This window comes from Rhincodon typus, chromosome 18, assembly GCF_021869965.1.
Source record: "Rhincodon typus isolate 14 chromosome 18, sRhiTyp1.1, whole genome shotgun sequence".
NCBI classification, from domain to species: Eukaryota; Metazoa; Chordata; class Chondrichthyes; order Orectolobiformes; family Rhincodontidae; genus Rhincodon; species Rhincodon typus.
The window spans coordinates 57,305,105-57,325,548 of NC_063349.1; the positions used below are offsets into that span (position 1 = coordinate 57,305,105).

At 44.0% G+C, this 20,444-nt stretch overlaps 1 protein-coding gene across 1 annotated transcript in view; it reads right to left on the bottom strand.

Moving 5' to 3' along the window:
- nav3 (neuron navigator 3) overlaps positions 1 to 20,444 on the bottom strand; it is a 178,104-nt gene that overhangs the window by 52,746 nt on the left and 104,914 nt on the right. Inside the window, exons 11-14 of the mRNA XM_048607473.1 lie at positions 18,845 to 19,033; positions 15,205 to 15,257; positions 8,550 to 8,573; positions 7,272 to 7,349 (exon numbers count right to left, since the gene is read on the bottom strand). Coding sequence (XP_048463430.1) covers positions 7,272 to 7,349; positions 8,550 to 8,573; positions 15,205 to 15,257; positions 18,845 to 19,033 — 344 coding nt within the window. The remainder of the gene's footprint in view (positions 1 to 7,271; positions 7,350 to 8,549; positions 8,574 to 15,204; positions 15,258 to 18,844; positions 19,034 to 20,444) is intronic.

Sequence of the window (20,444 nt, forward strand, 5' to 3'; positions counted from 1 at the left end):
CCTTCTTCAGAAATGGGGGAGGGGGGGGGGGTTCTGAAATAAATAGGAAGAGAGGGGGAGGCGGATAGAACATGGATAGAGGAGAGGATAGGTGGAGAGGAGACAGACAGGTCAAAGAGGTGGGGATGGAGCCAGTAAAGGTGAGTATAGCAGAGGCTTGGGCACCGCTTTGCGGAACACCTATGCTGGGTTCGCACTAAACAACTGCACCTCCCAGTCGCGGACCATTTCAACTCCCCCTCCCACTACTTGGACAACATGTCCATCCTGGGCCTCCTCCAGTGCCACAACGATGCCACCCGAAGGTTGCAGGAACAGCACCTCATATTTCGCTTGGGAACCCTACACCCAATGGTCTCAATGTGGACTTTACAAGCTTCAAAATCTCCCCTCCCCCTACCGCATTCCAAAACCAGCCCAGCTCGTCCCCGCCTCCCTAAACTGTCCTTCCTCCCACCTAGCCCCTCCTCCCACCTCAAGCCCCACCCCCATCTCCTACCTACTAGCCTCATCCCACCTCCTTGACCTGTCTGTCCTCCCCGGACCGACTTATCCCCTCCCTAACTCCCCACCTACACTCACCTTTACTGGCTCCATCCCCACCTCTTTGGCCTGTCTGTCTCCTCTCCACCTATCCTCTCCTCTATCCATCTTCTATCCACCTCCCCCTCTCTCTCTATTTATTTCAGAACCCCCTTCCCCTCCCCCATTTCTGAAGAAGGGTCTAGGCCCGAAACGTCAGCCTTCCTGCTCCTTTGATGCTGCTTGGCCTGCTGTGTTCATCCAGCTCTACACCTTGTTATCTATGACTGATTGGAATGGTTGCCGCGACTCCTGTTGGTCGAATGTGAAGGACATTGCCACAATCCCATTGTTGCGATGTGACTGCATCGTTGTGAAATAAAATGCAGTACCAATACAGTGTGCATCAGTAGGTTTCTCAAATGATGCTAAGAGATATTTATTCCGGGTATCAACATTGTCAACCATTAGATGCAGCAACTGATTTTATTCCCCATATTTTCCCATAATCTCAAAAACATTATCGTTACTTTTTCCTTAATCCCTCCATCCTTATTCCCTTTTATAATGTACAAACATTTCAAACCCAGGTTTCTTGTCAATTAAAGTTTGTGTCCTGAGTTTTCTTACTTTTCCAAAGACATTCTTTTTAAAAACAATGAGTGCACTTTGATTAATATCCAGCATTTTCCCAAAACCTTTAAGTAGAAATCTCACAGAACTATTTCTGACATTTCTGAATGTTATAGAGCGATGCTTTTTGCTGCTTTCTATCAAGTTATTGGATGGAGTCAATTACGAATTATAGATGCAGTGGTAAATAAATTAAGTTAAATTTATATAACAGCGTTAATATAATGAACTGTTTAAAGTTCATTTTGACACAAATTGAAGCTTATTCCCCAGAAACAGGTCTAGCAGAGCACTGAATGTCCAAACATCTCATTGTTATCAACATTAAGAACCCACTGCCCAGTAATAATGTATAGGGACTTGGGAACAGGAGTAGGCCACTCAGCCCCTCGAGCCCATTGCACCATTCAGTGAGAACATGGCTGATCTATGGCCTACCTTCATATACCTGTCTTTGGTCCATATCCCTTAATACCTTTGCTCTCATCAAAACTACTCAGTAATATTCAAAAGTTGAATCACAACACCAGTAAAACAATTATATCATCATTCACAGCCCCATGCCCAAGAGACTGAGATAGATTGAAGCAGTTATCTCCATGGAAACAAACTTGCTGTTGCTATAGAGACACAATTGTTGGAAAAACTTCATGGAGGTACATCGAAGGTGTTAATTACTCTGGGAAAGTTTGAGCAGCAGTTTGCACTCACTTTGCTACTTTTTCACAATTAGGCAATTTACTTATGTTTAAGATTGTCTGCAACTTTTGCTACAAACATCTTTCTCATTCAAAGTCTCCGGCATTTGCTATCCACTGCTCCCTCTCCCTCCCCCCAAGCCCAGGCCTGGTCACCAATGAGCTCCACAAATATGGCGTTAAGACTCAGGTTATCCTGGGAAGTCCATCACCAGGAGACTGCTTTGCCTGCAATTCCATGGCTTCGTGGGTGAAAGGCAAATTGGAAATCTGGAATCCTTCCCACTTCTAAACTCAGATCACCTCAAGGCTGTAAAAAGTCATGGACTGCCTGTAGCAATAAGTAGATTTATTCACAGACTGCATCAGTATTCAGGGCCTCAAATGCACTTATACATTGGGCAAATGACAGGCCTCATTACAACGTAATAACTTTCTCTGTCAATTTGACTCCTGCTAAATGGAACATCAATCGTATGGAGGGGACAAAACTGTCAAATATCTTCAATAAAACGGCACCTGGGTTCAATTAAAAAAAGCTCTGTACAAGAAACACGGTTTGTGTCAGAAGGTCTATCATCATTGTTGAATTGTTCTCGGTGAGAGGTATGTAATTATATCCCAGTGCTGACAGATCTCTCTCTCTGCTTCCCATCAAAAGAAACCACTCTTTACTACAATGCAAGCAAGCAACTCAAAGCAATGTACCATTCCTTAATAAGCCAGAGACCACGAAACATTGAAACTATATCCCCAACGACACACTTATGGTTTATCAGAGCCAGAATGCAATATGAATCGGGCTAACTAGAGCTATAATGGGATATTCTCAGATTATAGCTGAGCTCCAAGCTGAAACATCAGCAAATTTCCTTCACTCAGTCTTTGGGAAGTCTCTCGACAAATAAGCACTTCATTCTCTATTATAGACTGCAATTCCAACAGTGGTACTCATTTCAAAACCTCTGCATAGTTCCCAATGTCTGTTAGTTTTACAATGAACTCAATGGAATCAACGTTAATATTCCTTCGGGGGGGTTGCTGGGACGAGACTGTTGAAGATTTAAAATGTAACGTCTAAAATCACAGATCTAGCCCAACGCTTATACGCTTGCTGCTGTCATCGGAATGGTGTGGCATACTGATGTCTGGTATTTCATTATTCTGTAAGAAACTTATTAATAAAAATCTCTGCCATAAGCTAAATTTCTCCAAGGAGTTTTGTTCAGCTCAAATGCTCTGCTTTCTTGCTGACATGTACTTGTTTAATAATGCTGAGCGAGAGGAACTTACTGACAACTGCACAACAATATTAACAGTGCTGAAAGGAGAGATATGGCGCGGAAGCGTTTCCTCTCGCATTCACCGCGACTAATGCAAGAATGTCAAATTTCAAACAATCACAGTAATTACTAGTACAGGAGAAAAGGATGCTTGTTGGATTGTAAGTCAACTCAGATTGGCCAAAGCAAATGTGGATTTGAGGTTAAAATCAGATTATTGAATGGGAGGGACAGGCTCGAAGGGCAGAGTGTCCTACTCTTGTTCCTTGTTGAAGTGTTTACAAGTTCGTATATAATCAAGACACACCAACAATGTTAACTTCACAAACCAGCTGAAGGTAGGGCAAATCAAATGGTTTTGTTGGTTCAAAGAGTATGCAAAATGAACAATTCATCTTTGAAGAAACAACTGAAATTGCTTCACCTTCTAGTTTGATCATTATAAAAAGTTTTTAACATATTATACATTAAGATGCTGTTCATACAACTTAGCAAACCAACTCAATCAGCTGGATCTCCCCTGTGAGTATATTTATTGTAAATATCATCTGTTCGACTGAATTAATATTGTTGCAGGTCCAAATGAATGGTCCATCAATTATCCATTGTTCCTTTGCTCTGACAGGCTGCTTTTCGAGCTGTTTAAGATGAAGGATGTTGCCTTGTGCACACACATAATCCAGTCCCTGTGTTTTGAAAAGGTGGCAGGCACTAGAGAACTCCCCTCAAAGACAAAGCCTTGTCTACAACAGCACCTTGTCAGAACATTCAGGAGTGAACAAAGCACACCACTTGACTTGCAAAAGAAAAGCCAGGGGGAATTAACTTACAAAGATGCTGCTATAGTGAAACTTGAAAAGGTGCAGTAATGATTTACAAGGGTGCTGCCAAGGTTGGAGGGTTTGAGCTACAGGGAGAGGCTGAATAGTTTGGGGCTATTTCCCCCGGAGTATTGGAAGCTGAGGAGGTGACCTTATAGAAGTTTATAAAATCATGACAGTAATGGATAGGGTTAATAGCTAATGTCTCTTCCCTGGGGTGGGGGAGTCCAAAATTAGGGGGCATAGATTTAAGGTGAGTGGGGAAAGATATAAAAGGGACCTGAGGGGCAGGTTTTTCACGCAGAGGGTGGTGTGTGTATGGAATGAGCTGCCAGAGGAAGTGGTGGAGTCTGGTACAGTTACAACATTTAAGAAGCATCTGGATGGGTACATGAATAGGAAGGGTTTAGAGGGATAGGGGCCAAATGCTGGCAAATGGGTCTAGATTAAATTAGGATATCTGGTCAGTATCAATGAGTTGTATCCATGTTGCATGACCCTACGAGGTGAGGAGGCATTACTTCTCTCAGAGGGCTGTGAACCTGAGGAAATCACTATCCCAGAGTAGGTGGATGCTGGACCATTGAGTAAATTCAAGGAGTGGATAGATACATTTTTAATGGGTAATGAGTTGAGGGAGTATGGGGACCAGGCAGGAAAGTGGATTTGAGGCCAAGATGAGATCAGTTATTATAGTATTAAATGGTGGAGCAGGTTCAAGGGGACACTTGAATGGCCTACTCCTACTCCTAGATGTTATATTTCATGTTCTAGGCTGTATAGTCCCCTCACTCAGCTTGGATACTCAATAAGATAACAACTGACCATCAACCTCAACAATAATCCTCACTACCCCCATATCCCTTCATCTTCCCAATACCCAAAAATCTATTGATTCCTGTCTTGAACCTACTCAATAACTGAACACCCCAGTCCTCTGAGGTACAGTATTCCAGTCTCCTCAGCTCAGACCTGAATGGCTGACACATTATCCAGAAGCTCCTTGCCTGTGTTCTAGACTCACTGGCCGTTCAGGGAGACAGCCCTGGATAAAGGCATCTTCACTGTGACCCCTACTTCGCACAAACAGGCTCGAGATACTCAATCTGCCAGTACTGTGTCCCCAGGAGGTGGGAGAAGCTGATCAACATTGCAACTGGATTAATCGAGTTTATCAGACCATCAGCAGGAACATTACAAAGACAGAACTCACATTTATGTTGTTTTAAATGAACAGGATAGCCCCAATCACTGTGCAGCCAACAGCAAAGACACTTGAAGTATAATCAAATTTGTGACATAGGGAAAGGTGGCAACCAATTTTTTTTAATTCATTCTCAGGATGAGGGCGTCTCTGGCTGGGCCAGTATTTATAGCTCATCCTTACTTGCCCAGACGGCAACCACATTGCTGTGGGTCTGGAGTCACAGACCGGTTAAGGATGGCAGTTCCCTTCCCTACAGGACAATATTGAACTAGATCGGTTTTTCCCCAACAATCAATTCATGGTCATCATTAGACTCTTATTCCAGATCTTAATCGAATTCAAATTCCACCATCTGCTGTGGTAGGATTCAAACCCAGGTCCCCAGAACATTACCCGGGTCTCTGGATTAACAGTTCAGTGATAATACCACTAGGCAATTGTGTACTCTGTACAGAGTCAGGAACCATAAATAGAAAGGTCATTACGAGCAGATAATCTGTTCTCCTACTGACATTTGTTGAAGAAGAAATGTCAGCCAGGCTAAGGGAGACAGAACATCAGATGAACCAGTGTGTTTCTTGGACTGCTTTCAAGTTACTGATTGGTCTTCACTTCTCTTGACGCTACACTGGGGAGGGTAAACACAGATAAAGTTCATGTTTTTCTGGACTCTTCCTTTTAATATGCAGTTGAGACTCAGAGTTGCTGTTCAATGTTCCCTCCTACACTGCCCTCTCTGTCCCTGGGCCCCTTCACCATCCCAATGATGTTCAAAACCTCAAGCAGCAACAAGTCATTGTCCAGTCAATCATCCTGCAGCTTACTCAATGCAACATCGAGAACATCAAATATAACAGGCAGCTTCTGCTCCCAATCTTTTGGACACATGTGTTTCAGCCTTAAATATACACAAGGACTCTGCCCCCACAGCTCTCTGTGGCAATGAGTTCCAAAGACTCACAACCCTCTAAGAGAAGAAATTCCTCCTCATTTCAGTCTTAAATTGGCTCCCTCTTTATTCTGAGACTACACCCTCTGGTCCTAGACTCCCCCATGGTGGGGAAACATCCTCTCAACATTTGCCCTGTCAAGCCCCTGTAGGTCTCAATGAGATCACCCCTCATTCTTCTAAACTCCAGTGTTTTGAGTCTCAACTTGTTTGACCTTTGCTCATAAGACAATCCCTCCGTACCAGGGCTCATCCTAGTGAACTGTCTCTGAACAGTCTCCATTGAAATTATGTCTTTCCTCAAAATAAAGGGACCAAAACTGCTCACAGTACTCCAGGTGTGGTCTCACCAGCACCTTGTACAGTTACAGTAAGACTTCCCTACTCTTAGACTCCAACTTCCATGAAATAAGGGCCAATATTCCATTCGCCTTCCTGATTAGCTGCTACCCCTAGCTTTCTCCATTTCATGCACAAGTCACCCCTCCACCCCGACCCAGTCCCTTTGTGTTGCAGCCCTCTGCAGTTTCTCTCCATTTAAATAACATTCCCTTCTTTAGTTCTCCCTTTCAAAATGAACAACTTCACATTTTCCCACGTTACACTCCATTCGCTAACTTCTTGCCCAGTTACATAATCCGTCAATACCTCTCCATAAACTGCTTCTATCCCTTTCGCAGAACTGCCTTTCCGTCCATTAATGCATCATCTGTAGATTTTGTTACTGTCCATTTGATTCCACCACATCACTGCATTTGCTCCCAGTTTTAATGAAAGGGTATTAACATTAAACATTAACTCTTGTTTCTCTCTCACTACAAATGCTGCCAGACCTGATGAGTTTCTCCAGCATTCTCTGTTTATATTGGTGACGGTCCATTTGCTGAGGGTAATGCCTCTGAACGTCTAATTATTAAGCCAAGGCTGGGAAAGGTCTTGCTTATAAACGCTGCTTTAACTTCCGTCAACTAGTGCAGATTATTTACAACAATTTCGGTCAAAGTTGGATTTGCATCTGCTGGACACTTGACTACATTTGAGTATCAGTCAGCTGAACCTGTTTCTAAGGAACTATTAGGTAAATATCCAAATGCCCTTTTGGTGTCTTTAATTTTCCTCCAGTAATTAATTTCTAAGTAGGAGAAAAGAGTGACTTACATTAGCCGAAAGTTGAGAGGTGAGGGAGGCAACCTTTTCCTGGGAAGTGTCCAGCTCTCTGCGCAGCTTTCGGATTTGCTGTTACACAAAACAGAAATATCTGAGTTTGAAAAAGTTTCTATAGCATACAATGGTTTCATGTGAGAGACTCGCAGTCACCAATCAGCAACCAAATCAACTAGCACAGGATCCCTTGAGAAACCCAACACATTTTTCCCAACCATCCTTTAGATATAAAATTCCCTACATTTCTCTCCAAGGCCTCCTTGTCCTTCACGTGAATTTTGTCCCTTTCTTCATCATTAATGAGTTTCTATCTTGAAAGGTGAAAACAATTGGCAGAAGAATCAGAAATGATACATGGGCAATTTGCACACTGCACTCTGGAATCTGCTGTGTGAGAGGGTGATGGAAAGAGATTGAACTTTCTTAAAAGGTAATCAATTAATATTTGAAAGAAAACAATTTGCAGGGCCGTGGGGAAAGAGCAAATGGGTGAGACTATCTGCACACCTCTTTCATGGGCAAACTGAGATTAATGACCTTCCTGTATGACAGCATACATCCACCTGATGTGAGAATCCCAGGAGGGGACAGTCTCACATCACTTCAGTTTGGCTCCTCATTGAGTGTAAATTTAGCACAAAACTGATTTTAAAAGTGGTTGCAGATCCAATGCATCTTCCAATCAGTTACTGTATAATCGAACTCCATTTTAATGTTCATTTGCCAAAGCACCTCCCAAACCCACAATCTTCACCATCACAAAAGGACAAGGGCAGCAGATAACAATGAGACTCCACTATCTCTCTGACTGTCTGTCTGTCTGTTTCTCTCACACAATCACAAACACACACTCTCACACACATACAGACCACATATTCAGACACACACACATACACACACACACACAGACACAGACACACACACAAGCACACACACACACACACAGATACACGCACACACACACACACACGCATACACACACACACACACACACACACACACTGGCTATCTTTAGACCACACAGAACTGCAACAGTTCACTGTCAGAGCCATTTAAGGATGTACAATGAATTGTAGATTTACCAATCAGACCCACATCCCAAAGAATGGTAAAATAAAGTGCAGAGGTTCACTCCCATCTGTTTAAATTTCAATGTTTGGGATGAAAACTGCATATGCACACATCCTAGCTATTAATATGGTAACTGGATTCAATATGGAGTGAGCAGTTTTTGATTTTAGAACCAGCTGTTTAACACATTACACTTCTTACCTCAGAATGTGCTTTCTCTTCAGCCTAGAAAGGAACATAAAAAGACCCAATTTTAAACAGATGTTGAGAAATCAAGCTCAAGGTGATTCAGGTCGTGCATGAGATTCTGCTACTAAAACACTATTCAATTAGACCATTTTGAAAAATCAGTATTGACAAACTGACTTGAATAGTGGCTCCCATTCCAGTTGAGATGTGAACAGACAAACTATGAACAGGAGCTCGGTTCGCAACAAACAACTGCACCTCCCAGTCGCGAACCATTTCAACTCCCCCTCCCATTCCTCAGACGACATGTCCATCCTGGGCCTCCTGCAGTGCCACAACGATGCCACCCGAAGGTTGCAGGAACAGCAACTCATATTCCGCTTGGGAACCCTGCAGCCCAATGGTATCAATGTGGATTTCACAAGTTTCAAAATCTCCCCTCCCCCTACCGCATCCCAAAACCAGTCCAGCTCGTCCCTGCCTCCCTAACCTGTTCTTCCTCCCACCTATCCCCTCCTCCCACCTCAAGCCGCACCTCCATCTCCTACCGACCAACCTCATCCCACCCCCTTGACCTGTCCGTCCTCCCTGGACTGACCTATCCCCTTCCTAACTCCCCACCTACACTCACCTTTCCTGGCCCCATCCCCGCCTCTTCGACCTGTTTGTTTCTTCTCCACCTATCCTCTCCTCTATCCCTCTTCTATCCGCCTCCCACTCTCTCCCTATTTATTTCAAAACCCCCTTCCCCTCCCCCTTTTCTGATGAAGGGTCTAGGCCCGAAATGTCAGCCTCTCTGCTCCTATGATGCTGCTTGGCCTGCTGTGTTCATCCAGCCCTGCACCTTGTTGTCTCGGATTCTCCAGCATCTGCAGTTCCTACTATCTATGAACAGGAGCTGCTACATTTCACAGTCAACTTTTATTTCGGAGCTACATCCAGTAAATATCACAGTGGAGACTGTGACATGATTCCCGTTCAGACCTGGTCAGGCAAAGTTCAGTGGCTCACACACACCCCACTGAATAGTGAAGGTTGTGGGTTTGAGATCCAAAGGACAGTGGTACAGCAGTGAGGGAATGCTGCATTGTTGGACGTTCAGGATTTCAGGTGAGTCTTTAGGACTGATGCCTGATTAAGTGAAAAGAGACATTGCCACAAATGAATGTGAAGAAGAAGGGACAACTGCCACAACCTTGGTTCTGCTGTCAGAAACCTATTGGAAACTCAGTTCGAACAGTCTAAACTTGTTTCACTTTAGCATTACAGAAGAGAGAAACAGAGGAAACAATATGCTTTTCGAATGTTATTTCCTGTTCAACATCTACAAAGCACAAGTCAGGAGTGTGATGGAATACTCCCCACTTGCCTGGATGGGTGCAACCCCAACAACACTCAAGAAGCTTGACACCATCCAGGACAAAGCAGCCGCTTGATTGGCACCACATCCACAAACATCCCACTCCCTCCACCACCAACGGTCAGTAGCAGCAGTGTGTACCATCTACAAGATGCACTGCAGAAATTCACCAAAGACCCTCAGACAGCACCTTCCAAACCCATGACCACTTCCATCTAGAAGGACAAGGGCAAGAAATACATGGGAACACCACTCCCTGCAAATTCCCCTCCAAGTCACTCACCATCCTGAGTTGGAAATATATCGCTGTTCCTTCCCTGTCACTGGGTCAAAATCCTGGAATTCCCTCCCTAAGGCCGTTGTGGGTCAACCCACAGCAGGAGGACTACAGCGGTTAAAGAAGGCCGCTCACCACCACCTTCTCAAGGGGCAACTAGGGACGGGCAATAAATGCTGGTCAGCCAGCGTTGCCCTTGAACGAAAAAAGAGGCAGGCATCTACTGGGTGGATGAGTTGTGCAAATCTGGCCATAAGACCCAAATGGAGGTAGAACAGGCATGTCCACATGGCTGAGTGTGTGCTGCATCAGGGAAAAAGGCTCCATCCTGAAAAGGTCTCCAAGCATTCAGAGATTGGACAAAGTCCTGAGAAGGCAGCAGAGAGTTGCTGGCTCTGCACTGGGGATTTTGGGCTCAGAAAAAGCCTTGGACGCCATTGACACTGGAGACCGGAGTCGGGTGGGGTGGGAGGGTGGAATTGGTTGAGGAAAACCCACAAGCAGCATTTACGTGGTGCACTTCATAAATATTGAACTTGAATAAACCCAGGGTAGTGCCAGGTTAGTGAGCTTATCGTGACTTGAACTGTGCCTTGAACACATATGCTTGACTACAGCCTGGGAATCCAGTGGAATACAGTCTCGGGGAAGAGATTGAAGCACCTGGATATGAGCAGTCCTTAAGGCTTTCCATGATGGAGCTGGAGTGTATATTGGGGGAGAAGGTGGTTTGCTGTGAAATTCTTGTGCCTGTCTTCACTGTATCTGATATTGATATGTTCTGTGAAGTGTTTGATCACAGTCTGTCTCTTTTCCCACTTATGTTAATATTGGATGTTAAAGTGTAAGTTGTAAATATATTAGAGATAGTAAGAACTGCTAATGCTGGAGTCAGAGATAACACAGCGTGGAGCTGGATGAACATAGCAGGCCAGGCAGCATCAGAGGAGCAGGAAAGCTGATGTTTCGGGTCAGGACTCTTCTTCAGAAATATATGATGTTCTAACATTGTACAGTAAAGTTTAGCCTCAGTAAAGCCATGGAACCTTGTGGTTTTCTTTACTAAGTATCTGGGATCTCAAACTTTGTCTGTTTTAAAGATGATTTGATGGTCTCATCTGGAATCATACCCAAACCCACCAGTTTCTGTCTTAGAAGGGGCACCAAAACAGGAATTCAGCATAAGGGACAGGCACAGATGGGGAAGTTGGATGGGGATGCGGTGAGAGGAAAACACGAACCAGGCCAGGACCACGAATGTCTTCTGAGGAGAAGTGAAACAGCCCTCGGGCAGTCAAGACAATGAGTCAAAAAACATCCTAGTCAGTGTAAATGTGGAAGGATCAGGTGATATCCAAATGTGATTCTCTCACAGATAACGCTGCAAATGTACTGAGGGTAGATAGAGGAAAGCTAAAGCCCACGATCGGAGTCTTGAACAAAAGGTCATGATCTTCAAGTTGGAGCTAGACTGTTCAGGATGTGAAAAACTCCTTTTAATGCATTTTGTGGTGTAGGAGCCAGCAATCTGTGGAACATCATAACATTCAAAGGACAAACAGTTCCAACAAGTTGTGGCATTTAATTGTTCGAAACTATTAATTCCATTCAATACTGCCTCAGAATAAGGGTGAGTTTGTTACAAAGTTCTTAACAGGTCATTGAAAACAGTTGTGGTACTTTGGTTAACTGGAGTGAGAGAGAGAGAGATAGAGAGAGACAGCGACAGAGAGAGAAAGAGAAGGGGGACAGAAAGAGAAAGAGAGGGAGAGAGGAGGAGGTGAGAGAGAGAGAGACAGTGTGTCAGGTTCCATGAGGAAAAGGACTGTTGCACTGTTCCAGGAAAGATGGAGCATCGGAATTTGAGCAGTCACTGAGGCAGACTACAAAAGGACAGGTTTTAAGGGAGTTTCACCACAAGGTCATGAGAAATGAAGAATTGTAATCCCTTGTGAAGTTTTAATGAGATTTGGTCACCCAGATTGACATAAGAACATAAGAACTAGGAGCAGGAGTCGGCCATCTGGCCCCTCGAGCCTGCCCCGCCATTTAATAAGATCATGGCTGATCTCGTGGGTAGGATGTGGGTAGGATTGCTGAGGAATTCATAGACTGTGCCTTGATCACATTTGCCATTTGGTACATTCTATCAGATGTCAGGTGTTGGCTCTGAGTCTGCCTCTTGTTAATTTTGGGATATAACTCATGTCTACTATTGTACAGCCGGGTTGATAGATTGAAGGGGGAAGCTGGATAAGTACATGAGGGAGAAACAAACAGAAGGTGATGGTGATGGGGGAGATGAGGAGGGGGCTGGAAGGAAGTTCATTGGAAGCATGATACCAGTTCAGAATAGTTGGGCTGAATGGCCTTTTTCCGTGGATCTAAGTCTGCAGCTCATTTCATTGTGATCCTTGCTGTGATTCTGTTTTAAAAACACTTTCTCCAAGTACCAGGCTCCCTCCTGAGGGAAACAGGCCTGTAGAGTAACAGCAAGAAAGCAGACAACCTGAAACACAGGATCTGTTACGCTGTGAGGTGGACAGATTGTATTTATAAGGCACACTGAGCCAGACAGTTTCCTCACTGGAACAAAGTCAAACATAAAGTGTGTGGAAGCAGATTGAAGGGTCTGTTGAAAACCTTCAAAAGCTATTCATTACTGATTCCATCAATCTGTCTGTTTCTGATGGATGGGTAATAGACAGAAAAGGAGATAGCATGTTATGTAGAATCAGTCTGACTATATCACAAAACCAATGGAATTACTGAAAGCAATTTGCTGCCAAATTAACAGCGAGTTTAATGGTGCTCTCTGTTAGTCAGCCACAAATCACCCGTTATCTTGTGAAGGAGTCATAGACAATTGTTACAAGTTGCTGGGTAAACTGCAGTCCTCCTGGTAGCTTCACATAAAGTTTCTCGGAACTTTCCCACGAGTTTCATGAAATTGCTGTTTCTTGCCCTCTCAGTGAGTTACAGCTGGTAATGAACAGTACAAGGAAATTCTTAATGAGATGATTAATTTTGCTGCAAAACCCATCCAACCTCTTCAGGGAACTGATAGAAATATATAAGATTATGACAGGCATGGATAGGGTGGATAGTCAGGGTCTTTTTGCAGGGCGGAAATGTCAAACACTAGGGGTGAGAGGGGCTAAGTTTAAAGGAGATGTGTGAGGCAAGTTTTTTTTTTAAACAGAGGGTAGTAGGTGCCTGGAATGTGCTGCCGGGAGAGAGAGAAGCAGAGACAGTAACAAAGTTTAAGAGGCATATAGACAGACACATGAACAGGCAGAGAATAGAGGAATACAGACCATGTACAAGCAGCTATTGAATTGTTCAAGATTTTTGAATTTAAAAATACATTTTACTCAATAACTTTTCCTTTCTGTCTTTCAATCCAATGTTTCTTTTCCTCCTTTATTCTGTTTGCTGTATCTGTTTGACTTTAATTTGTTCCTTGTATCCCCCTCTCAATCCTCAGATCTCAGTGCTTCACATGACAGAGCAATAGCCCCTTCACATCACCTGCGGTCCAGGGGGGGCTTTCATACTTTTACCATTTCTGTGATCAGCTCACATTCCCAGCAAGTTCCTGCCCATAATCACCTTGTGCTTATCAATGGGGCAACTGTCTAACTGACGGAGCAGAAATGCTGGACCATTCAGGAGGAGCAAAAGCTACCAGTATTATTGAATGAGTGGATGAAATAATGAGATAATTACAGTGCACTGGCCAATATATCCTGAACATTGAATCTTTGATCCAAGCACCATGGGCTGTTTGACCACATTTAAAGTGTTAAGTCTATGCAGGCCTTCTGCTCAGGACTTGTCTTGCAATGGTTGATCTCACCCTTTAATCAACTTGTCCACATGTGGACTATTGATTCATTAACCTGCTCAGAAGGTCAACATGATGACACTCCATCATCATTTGGGCTTTAAGGGTCTCTCCCCTTGTTCTTACTCCCAATCTGTCCACGTGAAGTTTGATTCACTTTACCTGATGATTTCTGTCACATTCATTGCTATTTCACCTTGTCTAGGACAGCTGCACCAGAAGATGAATGTCACCATATTCCCAGAGGACTGCTTTCTTATTAGACAGAGAAAGAGAGAGAATTGATGGTGGTTTAACCTGAGGGTCACCACATCTCAGGCAAGGATGAGAAGATGGGACCTAGACGGCAATCTCAGCTGGTACTGAAATTGGACCTGTGCTATTGGCATCACTCTGTATCACAATCCAGCCTTTCGGCCAACTGAGCTAACCTCCAGTAATTCCCCTATCGGTGTAAGAACTGTGATGCTGCAATCCCCAGGAAAGGAGAAGGAGACATTGAATATCTTCTCTTAAAAAGAAGACTCAGGGGTGATCTAATTCCACTCATAAAATAATTAATGGTTTTGATATCTTTGAACAGAGAGTGTGATGCCATTTGCAGAAAAGCAAGAATACAGGTCATTCATATAACAAATCAAGAAAATAATTCAGGAGAAACTTCGTATAGTCGAGGAATGAGCAGGCGGGCTTGAGTGCTGCATTGTTTTTATTCATAGGATGTGGATAACACTGACCAGGCTATTATTTATTGCTCATCCTCGAGGACTGTTAAGAGTTTACTACATTACTGTGGGTCTTGAGTCACATGTAGGCCAGACAGGCTAAGGAGCCTCCTTCTCCTGAGGAACATTAATGAACCAGATGGGTGTTTTTCCTCCAACTGTTGACAGAGGTTCTATGGTCATCATTAGAATCTTCATTCCAGTTTTTCATTAAGTTCAAATTCTACCAACTGCAGGACTCGAACCCAGATCCCCAGAATGTTATCAGGGTGTCTGGGTTAATAACCTTGTGATAATGCCACTGGGCCATCACTGCCCCATGAAGGGATATGGAAAGAACAGTATAGATCCACTGGGCAGAATGGAGTGTCTCTGTGAAGCCTCCTATATGACTGAAGCTGCAGTGTCAGAGTGGGAGTTCACAGGCCAGGCCCAATAACCCCGACACACATACTTACTGTGGAGTAAAGAGATGATGTGCTTGATACCAGTGACAGCGAAGAGCCATGGACTAGAAAATACAAGGAGACAATTATTCAGTATTTACTCGAGAACCCAAGTCTTACTGTATCCATACCACATAACAAGATTGGTCACGGTAGAGCTCACCAAGCTCTGAGGATATCTGACATGGTGGAATGGAAGGATAGACCAGTTACTGTGTCACATTAGCTTCTCAATATTCATAGGGTGGTGGGGCAGAGAGGGAATCAGAAGTGACCGGGTACTGAGGTCCACCTCCTGCTTTATGATTCGAGTACAACATGAGGTATTTACTCCATCTGCTTACAGACATGCAGGGGCAATCAGAAAGCAGGGTGGAGGGAGTGAGCAATATCTGTAATATGCCATTGCAGAACCTTCACTGTCAGGAATAGCTGCCCTCATTCTAAAGGGCAGCTCATCGTATCGGTATTGTCCGAGTGCGGAACAAACACCATGACCTGGAGCAGGGGAAGTGCAGAGCTAGAGGGCTGCATCCTAAATGTAGAGTCAGCTCATTCAGTAGCACAATCAGAAAGTGCTTCCTCAGAGAAAACCCGAGCATCTAGTCAAGAACAACAAACTGTGACCCAGATTGGTTTTGCTTCTGTTCTACTTGCAGGAATACATTCCCTAACAATGATCCTCACTGTGAGGGGCTCTCACTCAAAGAAGACATGGACATTTGGAATTCTCTCGTTAAACTCCATTGGAGCACTGTGAGCAGGTTAGGAAGGATAGATTGGCCAAGGAGGAGCTACAATGTAGGTTTATGGGAATAATACATGGACTTTAGGGGTTCAGTTATGAGGAGGGGTTATACATTATTCTCTGAAATTTAGAAGGTTCAGGGGTGATCTGATTAAAATCTTTAAGATATTAACAGGAAAAGACAGGGTGGATAAAGAGAAACTATTCCCACTGGTTGGGGATTCCAGAACTAGGGGCATAGTCTGAGAATGAGGGACAGACCATTCAGGAGAGATGTTAGGAAGCATTTCAACATATAAAGGGTGGGAGAGGTTTGAAACTGTCTTTCACAAACATCAGTGGATGCTGGGTCAGTTGTCAATTTTAAATCTGAGATTGATACATTTTTGTTCAGCAAAGATACTAAGGGATATGGGCCAAAGGCAGGTAAATGGAGTTGGGCCACAGATCAGGCATGATCTCATTGAATGGCAGAACAGGTTTCAGGGGCTGAATGGCCTCTTCCTGTTCCTAAATGAAAGGGACAGAGGGTGGAGGGAGTAGTTTTGGAGCTGTCAACAAGAGCTTCATATTATTCCTATGTAAGGGTTTTGAGGACAGTGTAGCGAAGCTACTGAGGTATAATTCTGCCATGATCAAACTGAATGCCAGAAGAAGTTTGTGAGGGATGAGGCTGAATAGCCTTGTCCTGGGTCTCTGTTCCTTCAATGACCTTTAAGGTTGTTAGGCCTCATTTACTTGGACACTGATGTCAGGTGAAGCAGCAGGACATTGAATTTTACTAAAATTAACAAAAAAAAACACACATGCTGCTCCCAAAAGCTCCCGAAATAATGTCATTGATCTGAATAGAGTCATTAAAATCCCTGAATTATCTCACAGCATTAGCAGCGGAGGGGCATCTCAGAGTTTAGCAGAGCTCTGTATGGAGAAATTACAATCACCTTTCTCCATGTGTGTGAATATTGGGATTGTGGATGAGGACAATTAGAATTGTCTGCTTGTTTCATGGAGAAAGTGGGACCTGAACCCAGACCTTCTGGCTCAAAGGTCCCTATCACTGTGCCACAAGATCTCTCAAGCACCCTATTCATTCTGTTCCTTTATATCCAGAAGTGCTCTGAACCCTAATTTTTCATCTCCACAAATCACCACCATCAGTAATTCTCTGTGCTTTCCAACTGATTAATTTTCAAGCAAAGTCCATTAAGGGCAATGTAGACCATCAAAGGAGAGATAGAGAGATGGGAGGGGTCTCAATCACAATGGAGTTGGAAGGGGTAGCACCCAGTTCAGAGTTACTCAGTCCCTGGAGCACTACCTGCTCCCAATCAGCTTCTGAACTGCACTGGTTGCTTAAAGGGACTTACATTTCCAACACTGACATCAACGCTGAGCAAAGCCAACACAGCATGTAGGTTGAATTGGTCTGGAGGTATCGACGGTTATGGGTTAGAATCAAATCAGTTCTTTTCATCAGGAAAGTGGCTTTCACCTCAATCACACTTCCATTTCAGAGTAACTTAGCATTCCCAGGACTGCACAGTCTTTCACCTCACCAGGTTCCTGTTGTAAGTGTGGTTGCTGTCTTGAAGGGACTGAGTGGGGGTGGGATTCAGTGTGGAGGAGGGACATTGGAGTCACAGCTATGTACATGCCTAATTGAGGGCCTGAGGATTCTGAGGACATGGAAAAAAAAAACATACATTAAGAGTAGAGACACATATCAAAGCCGTGCTCCTGCAGGGACCTGGGACACGGGTGACAAGCTATCTTCGCTGACAGCATGTGCGTCATGCCTAATGAGGTAAAGGTCAGAGCGTGAACCATCCATCATCAACCCTCACCTGCAACCCAGTCTGCACACGCTCTGCAAATCCCACCCTGCATTCTGAGGAAATGGTTCTCAGCCAGAGGGTGGTGGAAATATGGAACATGCTGCCTGAGGGGGTGGTGAAGGTAGGTTCTCTCACAACGTTTCAGAAGCTTCTGGAAAATGCCAGGGCACAGTAAATGGGATTAGTGTGGTTTGGTGTTTGTTGGTCAGTATAGATATGGCAGGCCGAAGGGCCTGCTTCTGTGACTCTAAAACTCATTTCAGAGAAAATGATGGCTTTGAGCTTCTGCTTCTGTGGGCCAACAACACTTGTAACATCAAACAGAGATGGCCAAATACAGGGGTTCCCAGTCATGTGATTCATAGAATCCCTATTGTATGGAAGCCATTTGGCCTGTTGAATCCACACCAATCCTCCAACCAGCATTCCACCCCGCTACCCTATCTTTGTGTCCCTGCATTTCCATGGCTAATCCACCTAGCCTACACATCCCCATGGCCAAACCACCCTAACCCGCATATCTTTAAACCGTAGGAGGAAACTACGGCACCCAGAGGGCACCCACAGGGAGAAGGTGCAAACTCCACACAGACGGTCGCCTGAGGGTGGTATTGAACCTGTGTCCCTGGCCCTGTGAGGCAGCAGCGCTAACCACTAAGCCACTGTGCTGGTTATTTTGTGCTGGTTCAGAGCTGTGATTGGGAGATACACGATGGCTCTGGACATGGTCCTAGATATGCAGGAACTAATCAGCAGAGTTTATAATTAACTTCATGTGACTAAATATTTAATTTGCTCAGCAGCTAATCAGTGGACAGTAGTGAAACTATCAGCTGGTTCGGGTCAGGGATAGGGTGTGGAGGGTGTGGTTTAAAGTCATTTTCAGTGACTTCCAATCAGGTAACTCCTAACTGGAGCCTAGCCACACTGGTTAAAAATATGAAGTCACACCATTGGCAGAAACTCTGTGCCAGTATCTTCCCTCTTGATATAATTTTGTTTCTGTGTTTTCTCTTGACTGCACCAACTAAACCAATCCCCCCAAACAAAGGCCCAAAATGCAAACCTTCCTCCATACTGTCCCGGAACGATCCGGATCTGCTGATTGTTCTTGGCCGATCTTCTAGCGAATTGGCACTTCCACACAGTTGGGAATCTCCGTACAAGTCAAATGAGGAATCTTGAGTGGGAATGCTGTTTGAACGCATCATACTGGGACCAGACAAATGAAACTGGGACACAGCTGTAGGACTCACTGCAAATCAAATAAACACAAGCCTTAGTATCTTGCAAAAACAATAACGTGCATTTATACAGAACCCTTAAGATGGTCATTGAAGCATAATTGGAATGAATTTGACTCCAAGGCACAGAAGCAGGTAATAAGGCAGATTGTTCTTAAAACCTACCACTTTGACCAATCTTAAAGGAAAATTGTACAGGGTTCAGAAGGGAATTCTGGATCTCAGTGTCCAGGAAGCTGAAAGCGATGTATGTCAGGGGATGCTCAAGGGGCTGGAATAATTTCAATATTTGTGTTTACAAATACAGCTGGTGTATGTCTTCAAAAGCAGTAATCAAACAGATCACAACAGTATGAAGAACAGTCTGTTCAGTCAGCTCATTCTGATTACCCAAAGGGTTCGGAGCTTTGATATTGCAACATCAGTCAAATACAATGATGTCTCATTAAAAACTGCCAACATGTATCACTGCTCATAATGAGGAAATATAAATTGAGTTCCAACAGATAGATGGTCATTGAAACAGGAGCAGGTCATTTCAAACAGTAGAGAAATGAATATAAAACTACAAGATGCAGAAGTAGGTCATTCAGCCAATTGAGTCTGCTCCAGCATTCAATGGGATCACGGATGATCTAAATAAAACGAAGACAACTGCAGATGTTGTAAATCAGAGGCAAAAATAGAAATTGCTTGGAAAGCTCAGCAGGTCTGGCAGCATCTGTGGAGAGAAATCGGAGTTAACATTTCTTGGCGAGTGACCCTTCCTCCACTCGACCCAAAACGTAGGTTCTGATTTCTCTCCACAGATGTTGCCAGACCTGCTGAGCTTTTCCAGCAATTTCTGTTTTTGTCATGGATAATCTGATCATCTACAATTCCAGTTTTCTGCCTTTTCCCCTGTAACTCTTGATTCCCTTACTGGGTATAAATCTATCTGTCTCAGCCTTAAAAATACTTAATGACCCAGCCTCAACAGCCCTGATAGGAACAAAATTCCAGAGATTCACTGCCTCTGACAGAAGAAATTCCTCCTCATCACGGTCTGAAGCCTTACTCTCGGATGACGCCCTCTGATCCTAGACTCTCCCACATGGAGAAACAACCTCTCCACATCTCCCCTGTCAAGTCTCCAAAGAATCTTGTATATTTCAATTAGGTCACTTCTCGTTCTTTGATATTCTTCTATACGCAATAATTCAGACGAAAAAAGTGGTTTAATTGATCAAGAGGAAGACGGCACTTGTAAAGAGAGGTAATTGTAGATATAGCTCAGATGACCTCACTAAAGTAACATCGATGAACTAATGGTGGGGGCTAGAAACGTGAAACAGTTGCATCATAAGCTGAGATAACAAGGTGTAGAGCTGGATGAACACAGCAGGCCAAGCAGCATCAGAGGAGCAGGAGAGCTGACGTTTC